The 20,741-nt window shown below is 50.7% G+C and overlaps 1 protein-coding gene across 1 annotated transcript in view; it reads left to right on the top strand.

Annotated features, from left to right (window-relative positions):
- SERPINA4 (serpin family A member 4) overlaps positions 1–8,874 on the top strand; it is a 44,458-nt gene extending 35,584 nt beyond the window's left edge. The window contains 7 exon segments of the mRNA XM_007447337.1: positions 2,338–2,731; positions 2,733–2,998; positions 6,588–6,832; positions 6,834–6,862; positions 7,753–7,912; positions 8,694–8,788; positions 8,790–8,874. Of these exon segments, the coding sequence (XP_007447399.1) occupies positions 2,338–2,731; positions 2,733–2,998; positions 6,588–6,832; positions 6,834–6,862; positions 7,753–7,912; positions 8,694–8,788; positions 8,790–8,874 (1,274 nt within the window).
- The last annotated feature ends 11,867 nt before the right edge of the window (positions 8,875–20,741 follow it).

The following is a 20,741-nucleotide window of genomic DNA, read 5'->3' on the forward strand; positions in this document are numbered from 1 at the left end:
GGGCTGGGTTGTGGATTCAGAGATCAGCTGAAGTCTTGTCCTCCTTGAGCCGTATGGCCTGAGAAACAGCCAGACACCACCCCTACCTGCAGCTGCCCCAGAATGATCCAAGGGTGCTGAGGCTCCCTGATTACTTACGAGAGAGCAGCTTCAGCTCCGCAATTAGAGACGAAATGAGCGATTGGATTCCTGGACCAAGGAGGCATCTGTTCCCGCCTTTGCTCCTGGGGTGCGCCGTCCTTGCAGTCTACCATGTGACATCTTAGGAGGTTCCATCACAGAACCATGCCGCTATAAAGCTGGCAGGCTGCTCAGAAATCATGTAGTCCAGGATTGCACACTGGAAGCCCTGGGCAGGATCTAGCCCCTAGATGGGCCTTGTCTGGCCACAGAGAGCTGATACCGGTTCCGCGTGCCCACTGTTTCCCACCGTGTCGCCCCGGAACCGGCCTTCCCGAGTTCATGAAGGCGCTGGAGTTTGCTGCCCCTGGTCTGGCCCAACTCTTTATTTGCAGGGGCAGGGATATGGCTGAAATGGTGGTCCGGGGCAACAGAAACCCAGAGAGGGGGATGGTAGTACTTAAGTTCACATGGCAATTGAGGGTCAGAGTGGAGACCAGGCCCACTAAGGGGTTCCCTTGAGCCGTGGGAAAAGCAAGTATCAGGTGAACCTCAACAAATAACACAAACAGGAAGGGGTGAACTCTCTTGGGCCCCCCAGGAGGGAAAGGGGGTTCTCCTGGGAGGAGGTGAGCCAACTTGCAGTGAGGTTTCTCTCTATATTGAGACTCCACACTGTACCCATGGGTCGGTTCATTAATAATTACCTAATCAGGGAGGTGGTAGGTGGTGCAGAGAGGTTTCTCCAATCTTCCTGGGCTTGATAAATCCAAGCCACATCTAGAGCTCAGACAGGCACCCAGGGGCCACTCGAGGATTGACTGTGCCGTGAGTAACCCTACGAGGGTCACAGTAGAGACTAAAAGGAGGATGACCAACCGACCCAGTTTGCCTAGGACTGGGAGTTCTGCGACAAAGCTTTCAACGCTAAAAGTAGGAAAGTCCTGGGCAAACTGGAACAATTGGTCACCCTAATTAGAGGTGACAAAGGCTAGAAATACCCCTACATATGATTGCACCAACCTCCTTGCTGCACTGGGCAGGGAACTGGTGCTCAGATCCAGAAGAGCCTCCCGCAAGGCCATGTACAGCTCGGGACCCAGGTCTTCTGGCTCCAGCTGCTTTAGGAGAGCTCCTGTCAGAGCTTCTGGGTAATCTCACCGCAAAGCCGGAGAGAGGGGGTGAGGAGTGGTTGTTATAGGTTGGTAGGAAGCCATGTTGGGGGGGATGTTCCTTGTTATTATGGTCACTGTCCAGCTAGCACAGCAAAGTTGAGTAGATGTAATAGTGACTGTATGGTCCCCACAGCCAAAGATATTCACTATCCGGCTCTTTATAGGAAAAGTTTCCTGACCTCTGGTGGGGGTGAAAAATGATGGAGAGTTGAATGAGTGTCAAGAGGGACTGAGGGATTGAATGGGGTGGGATGGATGGAAGGCCAGATGGATGTTAGGGGTGACAACTGGGTTTGGGGCTGAGAACTAGGTAATGGTAGGGCCATTTGATGAGGCAGAGAAGATTTGGTGGAGAAAATCGAGCATCCTGTTTGGGGCAGGTTAAGTTCATTAGGGAAAGGGACCAATTCTATCCCTGAGACTTTGGGCAAATCATGTGTTGAGCATCAGTGATCTCATCTGTACAGAGTGGTGATAAGAATATCAGCTCTATTGACCTCTACCTGGATAAGAGTGTCAAACAAAACGGCATAAAACCGATTTTGCAAAGTGTAAAGCACACCACGGATGTCTGTGGGGTAGTCGCTAACATAGCCTTTGGCGATGAGCACCTTTGACGTGATGGGTCACTGGGCTAAGGAAATATACTCAGATGGTGCAAGGCATCCCAGGCTGAGAGAACGGATACCTGTGTTCTAGCTCAGATATTTACTAGTTTGGTGACTTTGTTAAGTCACTTTTGGAGTCTCTGTTTCCCCTTCTCTGTAACGAGAATGGAGTCCAGTGCCGTGCAGAGCTCACAGAGATGGGAAAGGAAATGGGATGGTGGGCAGCGAGCTGCTTTGTAAATCTGAAGCCCTGCTACAGTGTCATGGCACCACACACATGGAGGTACTGGGTGTTTGCTACTCCGCTGCAAGCTCATCTGCAGGAGTTGAGAGTATCACTTAGATCCCCGGGGCCCTGCCTCTTCTGCCTGGCATCTCAGTGGGGTTGGGCATTCTGCTGGGGAGTTTCCTGGGCACATTCTTTCCTCCTGTAGACCTGAGAGCACAGAAGGTGCATCTTGCCGACTGCCTGCTCCTCCGTCTGGCTGGACTACTGGTCCTTTCTCGAGGTCAGTGGCATCCCGAGCATCACGGCCAGGGTCACATCCACTGCCCCCATCAGGAGGCTCCGGGCACAGGTGAGGGCTCTCCCAGCCTCAAGGTCACTGCAGGCAATAATGCCTTTGCTCTCCGCTTCTACCACCTGATGGCTTCCCAACCCTACGGGAGCAACGTCTTCTCCCCGCTGAGCATCTCCGCCGCCTACGCCTTGCTGTCCCTGGGGGTCCGCTAGCACAGCCGGACCCAGATCCTCGAGGGTCTTGGCTTCAACCTCACAGAGATGTCAGTATCTGACATGCACAGGGGCTTCCAGAACCTTCTGCACACTCCACCTCCCGGCCGACGGGCTGGAGATACGTGTGGGCAGCACCCTGTTGTTGAGCCTGGAGCTGCCGCTCCTTACGAGATTCCTTAACGACTCCGTGACCTTCTATGAGTCCAGACTCTTCCACACCAACTTCGATGACTCTGAGGGCACAACCCAGCTTATCAACAACCAAGTCAGGGAGGAAACTCGAGGGAAGATTGTGGATTTGGTCAACGAGCTCAGCGCGGATACCACGACGGTGCCGGCGAATTACATTTACTTCGAAGGTAAGAGTCAATTCGTTGGTGGATCCTACATCTTCCCTTTCCCCCTAATTCGTTGAAGGCTCGCATATCAAAAAGAAACTCCCCCAAAACAGAAAGTGGATGGATTGGGTCTGATAGGGTTGAGCAGCCTTCTGAAAATGTAATGTTAGAGCCTCAGATATTTAAGTTTGTGTAGTATTGATTTCCACCCCTTCATATCTTTAGACATATTTTCTTATTTAAAAAAAAAAAATAACAGAATGTATGAAATGCATTCTACCCAATGGTGACAAGTTGAACTGCTGGATTCATATCCAGCTCTGCCACTTACCAACAGTACAAACAGGGCAGGTTGTTTGCTTGAAGGACTCTTATAAGGATATAAGAGTCCCTGCTTCAAAGTTTTGTTTCTGAGAATCAAATGATGTCACATATTTGAATACTCCTTAGAAGAGGGCCTGAAGGGATCAGCAAACTACAGCTCCTGGGCAAAACTGAAGGCCACCTGCTTTTGTAAATAAAGTTTTATTGGCACACAGCCACGCTCATTCATTTATGTATTATCTCTGGCTGCTTTCACGGGACAGAGGTTAGCAGTTGCTACTGAGACAGAAGGACCTGCAAAGTGTAAAATATTTACTTTCTTGCCCTTTGCAGAAGAAGTTTGCCAACCCCTGACCATTATATATGCTCAATAAATAGAGTATTTGTAATTATTCTAATGATAACAATTTTGAAGACCTTTAAAAATACATATAAGTATAAAAGAAAAAATAGAAATTGCCCAGAATCCTACCTTCCTGAGGGAACCAACATTAACATTTTAGCCTAATTCCTTCCAGTCTCCCATTCACACACATATGTTAATTGAGTTGAAATCACAGGTAGGAACAGTTTTGTACAGTGTGTATCACTTAGGGTGCCATCCAGGAAGCATAGTCACCGTGAGTGGGAAGGGAAAGGGGGTTGTGAGAGGAATTAGTCCTGGCATGTTTGTGGGAAGGACTGGGGAAGTGAAGGTCTGGAGGAAGAGGGAGTTGGGGGGGACAGAGAAAAAGTCACTGGAGCTGGTGGACAAGTTGGGACTTATCAGGAAATCTACATGCCAGGCACATCCAGCCGCCAGAGTGGTTCCATGTAGGGAGAGCTTGGGGAGAGGCCCAGGCTGAGCACCTGGCAGTGGTCTGGAGACACTGTTGGTCAGCAGGGTAGAGCTGGACAATGAACTTGGCGGAGAGCATAGGTGAGCTGGAGCACGCAGCCCCTCTGGTCTGTTCATCGTTTCATCTGCCTTCAGCGGGCAATGGCTGTTTCATATCTGCCTCTCAATCCCCTGCTGTAACCACCTTGAATCTACAGGAAACAGATTCTGGGGAACAGTCCCAGACTAATAATCCAGCCAAACTGGTCACTGCTTGAATTTTCACATGTGGAATTTTCAGGCACCACTTAAAACTTAAAAAAATTTTTTTTTAAAAAATTCTGCAATAACTATAAATTCATAGGGAGTTGCAAAGTTGTACAGAGTGGTCCCATGTACCTTTCGCTCAGGTTCCTCTAGATAAGATCGTATGTAACTGTAGTACAATAGCAAACCAGGAAGCTCACGTTGGTGATAATCTATAGACTTTATTCGGATGTTATCAATTTTCACATGCACTCATGTGTGTGTGTGTGTGTGTGTGTGTGCGTGCGTGCGTGTGTGTGTGTGTGTGTGTGTGTGTAGTTTTACTCTATTGAAAACTTTATTTAGATCTCATTTTAGTGGCTGCACAATATTCTATTGACTCCATTCCATTTAAAATATAATATAATTTACATGTGTAATATACACCATCACCACACCCAAAGCTCTGGCCAGAAATAATGAAGATTTTGGTGCTCCCTTCCTGAAAGAGACCTCGCTGCAGTTATGTTAGTGATCGTGGCACAGAGAAGGAGGTGCTCCAGAAATAGACATCTTGCCCTCTGACACATCTGCCCATCACTCTGGGGACACAAATGTAGCCCCAAGACCTCAGTCTAGGTCACATGGTGACAGTAGTAGAACAATTGTGGCTTATCTTAAAAAATGAAAAGTACCTAGAAGAAAACAAACCAAAGATATGCAGAATCTCTGTAGATAAAATTATATTGAGAGATATTAAAGTCAACAAATAAAAAATAGATATACCATATTTATGAATAGGAAGACTTAACATGGTAAAGATGTCGGTTCCCGCCCAAATTGATCTAAATATTTTAAAGTAATCCCAACAGGTTTTTAAAAGATTCTTTTTGGTACCAGTTAACAAGCTGATTCTAAAGTGTATATGAGAGAGCAAAGGGCCAAGAATAGTTAAAAAGAGAGAACCTGTCTGCTGGGGAGCAATGCTGGTTATAAATCTGTATTAATTTAGACTGTGTGGTATGCATAGACCAATGGGACAGAACAGAGAGGCCAGAATGGAACCTAGAAATGGCTCCATGGACATATGGATATTTGATATTTGAAAAAGCCTGCATGATAGAGCATTGAGAAAAAGGATAGATTTTGAAAAAGCAGTCCTGGGACAGTATCCTCATGGAAAAAAATGATTTTGTACCCCTCCATCCTACAGATCATAAGCATTCACTGCAGGTGAAGTGAAGTCCTAAATGCAAAAGGTAAGAGTAAACCTTGTAGATGAAATAGGGGAGTATCTTCATGACCTGGAGGTAGGAAAATTTTTCCTAAGCAGGACACAGAGATCTAACCATAAAGGAAAAACCTGGTATGCTCACTGCATAAAGACTTTCAATCATCAAAACACACAATTATGAAAGTGAAAAGACAAGTCAGAGAGGAAGAGAACACATTGGCAACACACAGAACTGATAGACAACTAGTGTTCAGAGAACTCCTGCAAATCACTAAGAAGCAGCCCTGTAGAAATATGGGTAAAAAAGTGAACTGGCACTGAACTAAAAACTAATAATAATAAAATAAAATAAATTAAAAACCAAACAAAAACCCCAAAACCAAAAAAAAAATCCCCCCAAACTTCTAGTTGATCCATAAACATACTAAAGACTACCCAACCTTATTATTTTTATTTACTTATTTTTTTTGCGGTATGCGGGCCTCTCACTGTTGTGGCCTCTCCCGCTGCGGAGCACAGGCTCCAGACGCACAGGCTCAGCAGCCATGGCTCACGGGCCCAGCCGCTCCACGGCATGTGGGATCTTCCCGGACCGGGGCACGAACCCGTGTCCCCTGCATCGGCAGGCGGACTCTCAACCACTGCGCCACCAGGGAAGCCCTCCTCAACCTTATTTTAAACCAAGAAAGTACATGTCAAAACCACAGTGAGCTACCACTATATGAACATCAGGTTGGCAAAATTATTTAAGTCCAGTGATTTCAAGTAATCGGTGAAGACAGGAAACAACCTTGCTGATATCCTCTGGGGTCTCTTATTTTAGAACCTATCTGAACCCTCAGATCCATTCCCCAGGCAGGTCAGGTGCTGAACTGATGAGATGGAGGAGGGTGAGTCTTGAGTGATGATGGGGGGGATGCATTCCCTGGCTGGAGGATCGGCTTGTTGGTCCACGGATGCCCTGTACCTTCTTCCCTTCTTTCCTCCAGCTCTGTGGGAGACACCATCCATCCCCTTGATGACCGCTCCCCATGACTTCTATGTTGATGAGGATACTGTTGTCAAGGTGCCTGTGATGATGCAGGATACCCAACACCACTGGTATCATCACGACAGATACTTGCCCTGTTTGGTGCTATGGATAGATTACAAAGTAAAAGCGACAGCCCTTTTCATCCTTCCTAATTGAGGGAAAATGGAGCAGGTGGAAGAGGTTTTGACTCCAGAGATGCTGACAGGGTAGAGGTAATCTGCTTCAGAAGAGGTAATCCATCAGGGCATCGTGTGGAGCAGAGTCTGCAGCACTGCCCTTCACATGGACCCTTCCAATGAAAGCCAGTGCCCCAAATGGGAGTGGAGGGGGTCGCCAAATTATGGAAGAATTCTTATTTCCTTCAAGACTTTCCTTGGGTTTCCTTAAATAAGGAACACTCCTATTGTACCCAAAATGTGATTTTGCTCTCATCAGTGAAAAGAGAACCAGACTAGGAGTTAGGAGTCTGGGTTCTAGATGTAGCCTTTGTACTGCACAAGTCTGGGGTGAAGTGACACTGGCTCTCTGAGGGTCCACCCTGTGCAATGAATGGGTAGACTTCCCATCAAGATGGCTGACTGAGCTGGCGTGGAGAGGTTTCCACCCACCCCAGGAAATAGCAGGGAAGCTTTCACGTCACCATGGGGCTATGAGCAGGAAAAGTCTCCAGCCATACATAAGAAAAAGACCTCAGGCCAAGGCCACATGTGGATGGGAGATTCACACAGCCCACGTGGTCGAGGAATTCCACCCAAAGAAAGCAATGGGTCCCAACCAAGTGAAAAGCACGGGGACTCATCAGAGACAAAGGCAAAACTGCCACACGGGGGGACTTGCATCTCCCTGGGCACCTGGTACGTCTGCAGAAAACAACCTCTGCTGAAGACGAACTCCCAAAAGAAGGAGGTCCTGCAGATGGCAGGCCCTGAGGGCAAAGAAGGAGCCTGGCTTTAAGCCGCTGGCAGCACTCATCTGAGGGAGTGGCACAGGCAAAGGGTGTTTGTGACCACAGAACTCAGATGGGTTGTGGGCCGTGAGCAAGTGCAGTCAAGGAGAGCACAGCCGGCTGGGATGCTTGGCTAATTCCTGAGTCCAGTGTTTTAACCCAGTGCCTCTTTAAGGTATTTTTACAGGAAGCTCAAGTTGTATATCCCCAAATTCTCCATTTCTGGCTCCTATGAATTAGATCAGATTTTGCCCAAGCTGGGCATCACGGACTTATTCTCGTAGCGGGCTGACTTGTCTGGCATCACTGAACAGCTAAACCTGCAGGTGTCCAAGGTAAGTCATCAATGGATATCAACTCCTAGAGACCTCAGAGGGGAACGTCCACCTCTTGGAAGGTGCTGGGTGATGGGTGCTCTCCCTGCCACCACGTGAAGTCTCAGAGTTCAAATTTTATTTAATTATCCACGGGCATAGGGAGCCCAAGAACCAACTCACCATGTGCTGGGTGTGGTGCTTGGTGCTGCAGATCTAGGGTCCATCAGGTGCCTGCCCTCAGAGAGTTCTTCCAGTCAAGTCCAGGAGACAGCACCCTCATAGATCATGGCAACAGAGAGTGACAAATGCAATGACAGAAACAGAGGCAGGATACAGATGAGGCTGAGTTGTGTGTGTGTGTGTGTGTGTGTGTATCATAAATTTCTTAGACCAGAGAAAGGGACCTATGACCTCAGCTACATACAACAAAGGTGCACTAGAGGGTAGAGTCTTGGGTTTGAGAGTTCAAATTCCAGTTCTGCCTCTTATGACCTTAAAGGGTTACCCAGTCTCTGGATTTATTTTCCTCATCTGTAAAACAGACATAATACATTGACCTCATAGGATGGTTATGAAGATTAAAAAGAGCATAGGCACATAGTATGTGCTCAATTAATGATTGCAATGGTTATTTATAAATAAGAGGTCATCCAGCTCAATAACCGCCCCCCAGTATAGACATTCTTGCTGCGATATCCCAACAAGTGGCTTTGATCTTCAGTGGTCTCTGGTTCCCCTAGTCTTCCCTAAGCCCCAGCTCATGTTCTCTCAGAGGTAATGCTTGTGATTTCCTTCCCAGAGTTTCCACAAGGCCATCCTGGAGGTGGATGAGGTTGGCACCCAGGCTGCAGCAGCTACCAGCGGCTTTGTCACCTTCTGGTCCCGGGACAATCACCAAGCCCTTCCTTGTGGAGATCTTTTCCACCAACACCCAGAGCATCCTCTTTCTGGGAAAGGTTGTCAACTCCACGAAGCCATAGCCCTCCAGGGCTGGCTTGTCTGTTACAAGCAGGAGGACTTGGCCTGGAGGGCTGAGTTTGAGCAGCTCTGGGTTTGGAGTGGGGGACGCAGAAGCTGCTGAGGATCCAGGGCAGAAGTTGTTGGTGAAGGTGAGGGATGTGGGTGGTACCAGACCGGTGTGGACTGACACCCAGCTCCTCAGGGCTATGACACCTCACACAGATCATCTAACCTCTTGAACAGGTTTCCACCCCTGAAAGTGGCAGAACACCCCCCAGGGTAGTTGTACGGATTAAATGAAATGATGGCTCTGAGGAGTCTGCCTCTGCAACATGGCTCTGAGCTGGACGGGGCAGCCTCAGAAGTCACCAACAGATGGAAGGTCCCACAGGAGGACATTGCTCAGCAAGACCAGCCCAGAGTTAATCACACCAGTTCCAGGCTACAGGGTCAAGGACCTGCAAGTGCTCAGCACCCAGAGCCCTCCAAGGCTCAGAGGAATGCACACCCTCCTTGCCGCCCCCTGGTTTAACTGGTCCATTTCCCCCTGCACCTGCTGGGATGTTGGATTCTGTTTTTTAACAGCCAGGCAAGAAATAAAGTCAGGTCCAGGCTGACGCACTCCCCAGTCTGCCCCTACAGAGGCAGGAGGTGGGTGGATTTAAGAGTCCCAGACAAGCCTGCAAGAAGATGCAGGCCTAGGGTTACTAAGGCAATGACACCGCTGGGGTGATGTGTGAAAGTGAAGCCCTGGTGTGACAAAGGGGAGAAAAGGGGGGTAGTCACCCCCAGTTTAGCCTTGAGGGTGATGCCTCCTTATTTTGCTTAAGCTCATCCCTCCCCTGCTCAGAAGGACTCAATGGCTCCCTACTGCCTACAGGATAAAGTCCAAACTCCTCTAGCTGCAGTCAAGGTCCTCCCTGATCTGGTCCCTGCCTGCCTCTCCTGCCCCAGCCCCTCCTCTTGCTCTCATGTACCCAATAACTGCAGTCATGCAAACTCTTGCTGTCTTTCCAGGTTGCCCATAGCTTCCCACCTTCGGGCCTCTGGTCTCCACAGATCCCTCTCACCCAGAATTCTCCCTTCCCCATCCCTGAGAGTCTACCAGGATTTCCAACAAATGCCTCCTCCCCTCCCTAAGGCAGACTGTCATCCTACCATCAGACATGATTGGCTGACATTAATCTCTGCCCTGCATCCCCGCCAACCCTCGTCCCTCTTAGAAGGAACATCTCAGAGGCAGGACCCTGTTCACCCTTCATTCTCTTCACTCACCCAGTAACTGGCCTCAGCGCTGATCGTAGGGTCTGGCATGTGGCTGAGGCCCAATAGTTGGTGATTGAATGAATGAATGAATGAATGGAAAAGGCTGTGCCCTGAGCAAGGTCCTCGAGCTATTTGTTCTGCATCACCACCCCCTGACACATCCCTGGAATTGATTGGGTAAATATTTAGTCCAGCTTCTCAGATTTCAAAATGCCCTTTTGGAGCATTAAAAAAAGAGATCTACGGGGTTGTGTGTGACCTGTGTTTTACCTCTTGGGAGGCACACTCACTTCTTTGGGACCGGGCGGGTATGCTAGCGATTTCTTTCATTCTCCTCTGGCAGGAAAGGCGAAATCTTTTTTGTACTTTGTGATGGGAGGGCAGAGGGAGGCAAGTGAGTGTCATGAGTGCCATCGTGGAGCCTGGGGGACCCAGGTGCCAGTGCAGGGACGAATTTCATGGCCCTCGTAAGCAGGTGTGGAGAGAAGCATCATGGGTTCATTTGATTATTCATTCTCTCACTCAACAAAGAGTTACTGAGTGGAGATTGGCCACTAGCCAGGAAGCCAGAGGGATTTCCTCAGAGTGGAGGAAGAGGCATCCAGAGTGGGGGAAGAGGCATTTGAAATTTGGGGTGAGACAGAAAGCCTGCAGTCCCAGCTTCTCCGTTACCTGTGCTGAGGGGCTAGCTCTTACCTCTCTGGATCTCAGTTTCTGCACCTGTAAGTGGGCATGTAATCCCACAGCAGCTGTAGCAGTGGGGGGCGGGGTGGTGGATGGACGTGGGATCCGCGGAAGATACAGGCCTGGCAGCCCCTAGCTCTGACTGAGCGTGTGAACGTGTGAACATGTGAAGGGCAGGAGGGTGTCTGCTTCATCCCTGGCTGCCTGGGAAGGTGAGGAGTCCTTTTCTGAGACACAGCAGGTCTAAGACTAATGGTTTCCAAGCTCTGTGCACCTCCAATGAGCGAGGCACAGTGACAAGCGCTTTCCAGGAGTTACCAAGAGGCCACAGAGCATCTGAGCGTAGAACCTGGACTTTGGAGTCAGAATGCCTGTGTTTGAACCTGGAATCTACCAACTACTGAGTATACTAGTTGGTTAGTGTATTAGTTTTGCTGTAACAAAGGACCACATCTGAGTGGTTTAACAACAGAAATGTACCATTCCACTCTTCTGGAGGCCAGAAGGCCAAGATCAAGGTGATGGCAGAGTTGACTCCTTCTGAGGCTGTGAGGGAACAACTGTCCCGGGCCTCTCCCTCAGATTCTGGGGGTTTGCTGGCCATCTTTGGTGTTCCTTGGCTTCTAGATCTCTGCCTTCATATTCACATGGCATTCTCCCTGTGTGTGTGTCTCTGTCCAGATTTCCCCTCTTTTACAAGGACGTCAGTCGTATTGGATTAAGCACCCACCCTAGTTCAGTATGACCTCATCTGAACTAATTACATCAGCAATGACCCTATTTCCAAATAAGGTCACATGCTGAGATACTGGTGGTTAAGTCTTCAATTCTTGGGGGACACAGTTGAACCCATGACACGGTGTGGGACTTGGGCCACCCCTCTGTGCCTCAATTCCCTCACCTGTAAAATGGAGATGATGCTACCTAACACATAAGCCTACTGTTGATTCTGGATGAGGTTCTGTATGTAAAGCACACATCTTTGCTGTTCCACAAATGTTCACTATTGTTATTTCATTTTATCTTTTATCACAACTCTCCTGTAAAGCAGGGTCACAACTTCACATGCCTGCCAGAGCTGGCAGGTCATCTGAACAGGTAAAGTGGAGTGACGGTTGTGGGGACCAGGCAGATGGAATAGTAAGAGCCCCCACTGAGAGGCATTTCTGTTCCACATTGTCACACACACACTCGGGGGGTTGACAGAACCCAAATCTGCCCAGGGTGAAGCTCGCCTATTGGGAATGGTGCTCTTTGTTGCTCTTGATGTCAATGGAAAAATAAATCTAGCATGGCTTACCGGGTCCTTTAAATTCCCACATTCTGGCCACTGGCCCATCTTACTCTCTCACCCCAGTTATCATGGACTGAATTGTGTCCTCTGAAACTTCATATATTGAAGCCTGAACCCCCAACGTGATTGTATTTGGAGAAAGGGCCTTTAGGGAAGTAATTGAAGTTCAATGAGGTCATAAGGATGGGGCCCTAATCCCACTGAACTAGTGTCCTTATAAGAGGAAGAGACACCAGAGCTTGCTTCTCCTCCCTCTCCTTCTCTCTCCCCCTCTTTCTCTGTCCCCCCATATGTACACAGAAGAGGCTGTGTGAGGATTCAGCAAGAAGGCACCATCTACAAGCCAGGAAGACAGATTTCACCAGAAATTAACCCTGACATCAGCTTGATCTTGGACTTCCAGCCTCCAGAACTGTGAGAAACACATTTCCGCTGTTTAAGCCTCTCAGTTTGTAGTATTTTGTTCTGGCAGCCAGAGCAGACTAATCCATGCCCTGAGACACCCTCGAAACTTTCCCAAGTGTACCCATTCCCAGCCCCCATTCCTTCAGAACCCTTCCGAGTGACAATAGGCAGTCAGGGTTTGCCCCGTTCCCCAAATTCTCAAGATAGTCCTTAAAATTTAAGGACTGGGACATGGTACGTGGGCTGTCTCCACGGACAGACACATGGGCTGGAGAAGTCCTTAAGCATCTGCTTAGTCCCATCTTTCCCACATAGTTTCATCAGGAACCTGTTTTGGAGTATTATACTAGTTTCCTGTTGCTGCTGTAACCAATTATGACACACTTAGTGGCTTAAAGCAACACAAATTTATTCTCTTACAGTTCTGGAGGTCAGAAGTCCAAACGGGTCCCTGGGCCAACATCAAGATGTTGGCAGGGTTTGCTTCTGGAGTGCTTTGGCCCACGGCCTCTCATCACATTGTTTTTCTCCTCCTGCTTTCCTGATCACATCGCCTTCTCCGACTCTGATCTCCCACCTCTCTCTCTCTCTCTCTCTCTCTCTCTCTCTCTCTCTCTCTCCTCTCTCTCTTTCTCTCTCTCTCTCATAAGGAAGGACCCTTGTGGTTACGTTTAGGACCCACCTGGGAAATCCATAAGTCCCCCCCGCCCCATTTCAAGATCCTTAACTCAGTCACGTCTGCAAATGCCTTTTGTTATATAAGGTCACATTCACAAGTTCTAGGTATTAGGATGTGGATATCTTTGGGGGACTGCTATCCATCCTACTATAGGTAGGTAACACTGATTCCCTCCCGATAGAACATAGTTTGGGAATCTCTAGACTATGAGATGAAGGACTCTTGCTTATGTCACATGGCACAATGGACAGAAAGCAAAACCTGGACAGAAGGGACCTAGTTCCTCCTTGTTAATGCCTCTCCCTATTAGCTGTGTACCTTTGTACTGATCACCTAACCTCTCTCAGCTTCCGTCTTCTCACGGATTCCATGGGGATGCTGGTGCCCATCATCTAGCGCGTTGCAAGGGCAGGGAGCACAAAGCAAGCACCTGATGCCTGGTAGTGACTGTGCTTATCTCTAGGTTGAGATAAAGTTCAGTATTATGCCCTTTGCAGGGTGGTTGTAAGGACTAAAAGAGGTAATGGGCCATAACTGGGCCCAGAATCAGGGAGCGAGAAGGGGGACATCTCAGAGGTTGCAGAGCGACCCTGGTTGCTGAGCGCCAGGATCGCTTCCTCTGGGTAACGCCTGGTCCTCTGTTTCCTCCACCAACTCCACACGCGACAGTCACCCACACAACCTCTGGGTCATGGCCACACTCTGGATACCCCAGTATTAGGAAGCCCCAGGCATGGGGACCTTGGAAATGAAACAAGGGTTGAGCCAACACCCTAGCACTTGGAAATTGTTCTTGAAAGTGTGGGGCTGAGTTCTGAAGCCCCAATTTCAAGGTAGAAAAGGACAGTCCAAGTGAGCCCACAGAAATCCTGGAGACAGACCTTTGCTTAACAAAGAGCACTGACCTTGGAGCCAGTGACCTGGGCACTCAGCCCCACTCTGTCCCTAACTGATGCACATCTCTGAAAAGTTCCGTCATCTCTCTGAGCCTCGGTTCAGTTATGAGTGCAAGAAGAGGGGTGGATGCAGTGAACCCTCATCTCAGCCATTGTGAGACCCTCTCAATCCATCTAATTTCCACCGGGATCTGGCGACGGGGGTCCATGAATCTAGTAAGCGCACAAGACTTTGAAGAGCTTGGGTCCTCACTCCTCCAGATCTGCAGCAAATTGGCTGCAGGAAACAAAAGGATCAGCCTGGAGGAAGGGAGGTTTGAGAGGATGTCCCTTTCCCTGTGTCTGGACCAGCCGGCAGCTGGTCACCTGTCCATGCTGGTCTGCCTGGGATGCTCATGCTATTGCTGGCAGTTGGTGGCTGGTGTAGGGCTTTCGGGGCAATGAGGAGATGGCCCTGGTCAGAGCTCAGGTGGCTTTGGCTTGGTAGGCCTAGAAGCCCTGCCAGGATAGGACAGGGCGAGGCTGGCTGGGGCGGGGCCACGGGAGGGGCGGAGTCAGGGCCCTGCTGTAGTCAGTGACAGATGCTGGCTCCAGTCCAGCCGGCCCTCTGCTCTTTACGGAGCCCAACCGACCGTCGCCTCTGCTGTGTGCACGCTCGGCCACTGGACAGAGTAAGTACAGGCACAGTAGATGGAGGGCCGTGGGCTCAGGGGCGAGGAATGGACTCTGGAGTTATGGGATTTGGAGGGCTTAGAAACTTTGGAGGTGCCCCAGGGTGAGCAAGACACAGTGGTGGGGAGGGAGCCAGGGCCTCTGGAGCAGAGAAGTGGGGGACACCCCGCCCCTTGCTGTGTGGTCTTGGGGATGGCACTAAATCTGGCCGAGCCTCAGCTTCCTCGTGGATAAGATGCAAATTATTGCACCCCTTGCACATCTGGTATGTGTGGAGGCATTTTTAGTTGTCATAACTGGGGCACGGGGGTTGCTATTGGCTTCCAGTGAGTAGAGGCCAGGGATGCCGCTAAACACCCTGCAATGCACAGGACAGCACCCACCACAAAGAATGATCTGGCTCCAAATGCCAACAGCGCTGAGAAACCCTGAACGGGGACAAAATGTCTGGTACCCAGGACGTGCTCGATAAACCGTAGCTTCTATTGTTTTCTGTGCCTGGAACCTTGAACCTTTAGAAACCAGGGAAAATGTTCAAATATAATCTGTTTCCCTGAGATAAGGCTGCCCTGCCCAGAGGCTGCTACCCAGAGTGGTTGTTAGAGCTCCAGATGCCATTTTGCCGTTTGTTAAATAAACAAAAATGTGGATGTGAGATTTTCAGTTTTTCTAAGGATGGGGCTTTGGGCATGAAATGCAACAATAAAAGGGAAACTGCTCCCTTGGGCCAACATCCTTATTGACAGGTCCAGAAACTGCAGCTTAAAGAATAAAGGGGGCGGGAGGGAACTCTGGGAGGTGATGGATGTGTTCAGGCGTTGATGGTGGTGATGGTTTCACGGGTGTTTACTTCTCTCCAAACTCATCGAGTTGTCTACATTAAATATGTACAGGTTTGGGGGTGTCAGTCTGGCCTCAATAAAGTGGTTTTAATAAAGAAAGAGAAAGGAAACTGAAGCTGAGCTATTCAAGGTCAGCTGAGTTATTCAAGGTCAGCTGGCATGTTAGCCCCAGGGCCACGAGGGCTCAGGCCTGGATGCCCAGCCTGGCTCATTCCCACGACTCGGTGGCCAGCGTGTGGTCTAACACCTCTGAACTACAGAGAAGGAGACAGGGTCCATTCATCCATCCACTCATCCATTCATTCACAGGGGTGTCTGAGCATCACCCCTTGACTGAAAGTGTCATGGCGGGACCAGCACAGATGAGGGTCTTCTCTTACAAGCACATGTTCTAGTGGGGGAGAGGCCAGAGCAAGAGGGGTCAACAGCACACACATACGTAATTGCACTTCCGTAACTGATGGAGCCACGAGAGAAACAATCAAAGGGGCTGTTATAGAGAATAACGGCGGAGAGGGCGTGGTCACGTGGGGACAAGGTACCACCAAGAAGTGACAGTTAAGTGGAGGCCTGGACTCAGGGAGAAGCTGGTCCTTGTGAGAAAGGTGGAGAAAGGGCTCCAGGAGGGAGAGCAGAGTGTGCAAGGGCCCATGGCTGGGACGGGGCTTCTGTGTTAGGAATTCAAAAAGAAGTATGCCCTGGGAGACAGAGCTGGTCACCTGAGGTGGGGACAGCAAGACAGAGCCAGACTGCATGCAACCTCATGGGTTGTCATGCAAATCAGAGTCTGGTTTTACCAAGCCAGTGGGCAGCAAGAATGTTCTTAGGCAGGGGAGCACCTTGACTGTGTTTGTGATTGAAGGGGATTCTTTCAGAATGTACTTATGTATGTAGAATGGCTCTCAGGCCCAGGAGAAGTGGGGTCCAGGTGAAAGAAAAAAAAAAAAGGCTTCCATTAGGATGGTGGCAGGGAAAATGGGGAGAGGCAGGCAGATCTCGGAGCTAGAAACTGGCAAGCCTTGCTGGTGCGAGTCTGGAGATGGGGAGGGAGGTTAGGAAAGTCCCCCAGGTCACTGATTCCAGGAAGCTCTGCCCCCTGGTCTTTAGGATCCAGGGGAAGTTGTGATTTTGTCTTTTGCTCTCTGCCTGGGCTCCACATCTTGTATCTATCTCCTTGCGTAATTAGCAGATAGTGGACAGACCCTTCTGAGCTGCACACCTCCCATGGCTGAGTCCAAAGTCTACCTCAGTGGGACTTTGTTGCCTAACATTTGGAATACATGCCAGCAGATTTTGGGTCTGGATGATGGGAGACCAGGGGAAGGACTGCCCAGGGCCTGCCTACCCCATGCCCACCCTCTGTTGCCGCAAGTCCCTTTGGCCTGGGATGCCAGATGAAATTGATCGATCTGCTCTCTTCCCTCTGACACGTGGGAGCATCTCTGCAGACACACTGGCGTCAGGGGCCCAGGAGAGTGTCAGCCAGGCCAGGCTCTGCCGGCACGCTGCGGGGGCTGGTGTCCTGAGAGCCAGGCTCACAGAGCCTGGAGCAGACTCTCCACTGGCTCACAGTTGGCACAAAACTCTGTAAGCTGTACATTTGTACCAGAGGCCCAGGAGTGTAATGGCAAAGGCTGGGCTTAGAAACTAGGAAACCTGAAATGAGCACCCCCGGGCCTCCACTTTCTCAGAAGTAACCTCTCTGACCCTCTGTTTCCTCTTCCGTACAGTTGTGACAAGGATACCAACTCCATGTTGCTGTGGAGTAGTATAAATGAGTTAATTCATGTGAACAGGTTGGGAGAGACCCAGAGATACTCACCAGCAGCCACAGAGGAGGGAGAACAATGTGTCATTCCTCAGAGCCATAAAAGGGAGCCAAGGGGCAGCGTGTACACCAGTCAGAAGAATCTGGATTTTAACCTGGTTCCATCACTCACTGGCTGGGACAAGCTTTTCCATTTTGCTAAGCCTCAGTTTATTTGGCTGTAAAATGGGGCTAATAACACTCTCGGTAAAGTTGAAATGCAGTAATATTTATAGAGTGTCTAACAGGTCCTTAATAAACAGTGGCTTCAATAAGAGGGAGAGAGAGAGAGAGCTAAATGGAGCAAGGTTTTCTGGGTCCCAAACCTGCAGCCCAGGGGAGCCTGAGGGAAGCTGAGCCCTTGCTCTCTACGGGGACTCACGGGGCATTCAGAGAAGTGGCTCTGGCCCATCAGATCGCTGGTGTTTCAGGGGGCTCAGGCAGTGGTGGAGCCACAGCACCAGACCTCTAGGTTTTTATGAAGAAACTGAAGCCTGAGAGGGGAAGGGCCTGGCTCAAGGTCACCAGGCTGCAGGGGTGGGAGGATGGGAGACTGGAACTCTCACTCCTGCTCCCCCGCCAGCTGCCCCTGGGCTCCGTCCAAGTAGAAAAGTCCTCTGCGGTCTGTAGCTATTCTTTGAAAGTATTTCTTTTAGGGTAATTGTCAGCTCCGTGTTAATCTGTGTCTGGGAGCTGGGGGGTTGGTGAGCTGAACCCCTTCTTCAGCAGCATCCTGCTACATTGATGATTCTAACACTCCGCGCGCTAAAGGACACAGAGATCACACCACCCACCCATGTCCTTTAAAGACCTCCGTGAAGGCAAGTCTCAAAGTGGGAACAAAAAGGGAGTGTCAGCATGGGAAGCCTGTTTCTTAATTCTCTGCAGTGTAGGGGCTATCGGTGGTGACCATGAAGGCCAAGAATACAAGATCCGGAGGCTGTGATACAGAGGAGGGGGACCAGGGATCTGGGGGAGCTAAATGGTGTGGCGGTTCAGAGCGTGAGTTGTGAGGGTCAGAACTAGGTCTGAACCCTAGTAGCTTTGCCACTCCTAGCAAGCAAGTCATCCTCTCTGAGCCTCAGGTGACCCGTCTGTAAAATGGAGCCAGTGATAGAACCTGCCTCCGTGGGCGGGTGTGAGGCTAAAGCAGTTAATATATGTCAAGACAGCGCAGCACCCAGCAGTGGCGGGTGCTGGCGGTGCACTCGGGCCTCCCACGGGCAGGGGACTGCTCAGGCTGCTATATTTGGTTCAGGGTAGCTGGAGGTTCTGCCGACAGAATAGTCTAAATGAACTTCCCTTGTGGGCTCAGGTGCAGTTGGGAGGCCAGGGGTGGTGAGCATGACTTGCTAGAGTCCATCAATTTCATTCAGACAAAGACGGCCAGGACTGCCGATCCCCAAGCTCCCTGGTGTCCCCCACGCCAGCCACGTCCAATGCAGCACTTTGGGGCTCTTCTTTTTTTTTTTTTTTTTTTTGTGGTATGTGGGCCTCTCACTGTTGTGGCCTCTCCCGTTGCGGAGCACAGGCTCCGAATGCGCAGGCTCAGCGGCCATGGCTCTCGGGCCCAGCCGCTCTGCGGCATGTGGGATCTTCCCGGACCAGGGCACGAACCCGTGTCCCCTGCATTGGCAGGCGGACTCTCAACCACTGTGCCACCAGGGAAGCCTTCTTTGGGGCTCTTTGAAGTTTGGTTTTGCATGGGTCTGTGGGTCTGTGACTCTGTCTGTGCTCGCCCTGGGCCTGGGGCACCCGATGACACGGTGTCCACCGAGGGATGCACGCCAAGCGAGAGGTCTCATCAGGGGTCATTCAGGCCACTGTGGGAATTAGTTGTCCAGCCGTCACCAGGCTGCCACGAGAGTGTGTGTGTGAAACCATGTACCCCACGGTACAGCTGGGGAAACGGGGGTCTCGGGTGGGGCTCTGGCCAGTCGCTGCCACACCGACAACTCACACCTGGACAGCATGTCTGCACCGGGCACTGCTCCCAGCACGTTACGTATGTTGATCATTAAAGTCCCAGCCCCTGGTGGAGGTTCTGTCACGACCTCCGTTGTACAGGTGGGGCAGTGGCATGGGTGTAACTGACATATACCACATCACACTTTGGAGGAAGCGGTGGGACTGAGACTTGAACCCAAGCTGCTGGGCTGCAGAGTCTCTGCACTGTTCACAGGGGTGGAAGGAGGGCTTTAGGAGGCCCGGGCACAGGAAGGGTTTCTGGATGCAGAGGAGGGGTCTAGGAAGGTGGTCATGCGAGAGACTGTGGGCAGAGGACAAGGCCAGAATGATGCAGGAGCCCCCAGGGCCCACCTGACAGGCTGCAGACAGACAAAAGGAAGCTGAGGGCCTCCTCACCTGGGGGAGACACGGAAGAAGAGATGCCTGGGGGCTCAGACAACACACATTTATGGTCTCACAGTCCTGGAGGCTGGAAGTCCAAGGTCAGCAGGGCTGGTTCCTCCTAGGGCTTCTCGCCTTGGCTTGTACGAGAATGTGTCCTCCTCCCTGTGCCCTCACATTCCTCACGTGGTCGCCCCTCAGTCTGTGTGTGTCTGTGTCCTAGCGTCCTCTGCTTATAAGGACACCAGCCACATTGGATCAGGGCCCACTCGACCTCATTTTAACTTAATTACTTCTTGAAAGGCCCTGTCTCCAAATACAGTCACATTCTGAGGTACAGAGGGTTAGGACTTCAGTGAATGGATTTGGGGGACACAATTCAGCCCATCACAGACGAGAATGGAAGTTGTGGGGCTCACGTTAAGAGGGCGGGATTTCCTCAAGCGGGGAAGGTGCCTCTGATGACGGACAAGGATGGCTTTGAGGGGTCCTGGAGCAGCCCCTGGGGAAGGAGAGGGGGACTGATGGCGTCGCGTGTTCACTGATGAACCACAGGAGGCTGGCACGCTAGCCACCACGCCACGGAGTAGATGCTCCAAATGCACAGGGACGAATAGAGCAGTGTGGCGGGGGCCACGGCGGGTAGCTGCCCTCAGCTCAGAGGACACAAGGTCTTGCAAATGCTACACCCAGGGAAGGAAGTGAGGGGTAGGGGCCATGTATGGAGACAGGCTGCCAGGTCCCGGTAACCTCAGAGACGCTAACCCGGCCGAACACGGGAGAACCCTCCGCCCCACGGCCCATCCCCCTGTGACTTGTACCTCGACGTGGGTGAGGGAGGCTTCTCGCCTTGGTGGCCAGTCCCCACCTGGGATCTCGCCCCTCCGCCTGGTGCTCGCTCTCCCCGCCCACCGATGCCCATGTCCTCAAGTGTCTGTGCTGCAGTCCCTCCCGCGCTACCTAAACCCTCACTCGCAGCCTCTCCGGTTCAGC

Source organism: Lipotes vexillifer, unplaced genomic scaffold (genome assembly GCF_000442215.2).
Source record: "Lipotes vexillifer unplaced genomic scaffold, Lipotes_vexillifer_v1.1 scaffold1017, whole genome shotgun sequence".
Classification (NCBI taxonomy): Eukaryota; Metazoa; Chordata; class Mammalia; order Artiodactyla; family Lipotidae; genus Lipotes; species Lipotes vexillifer.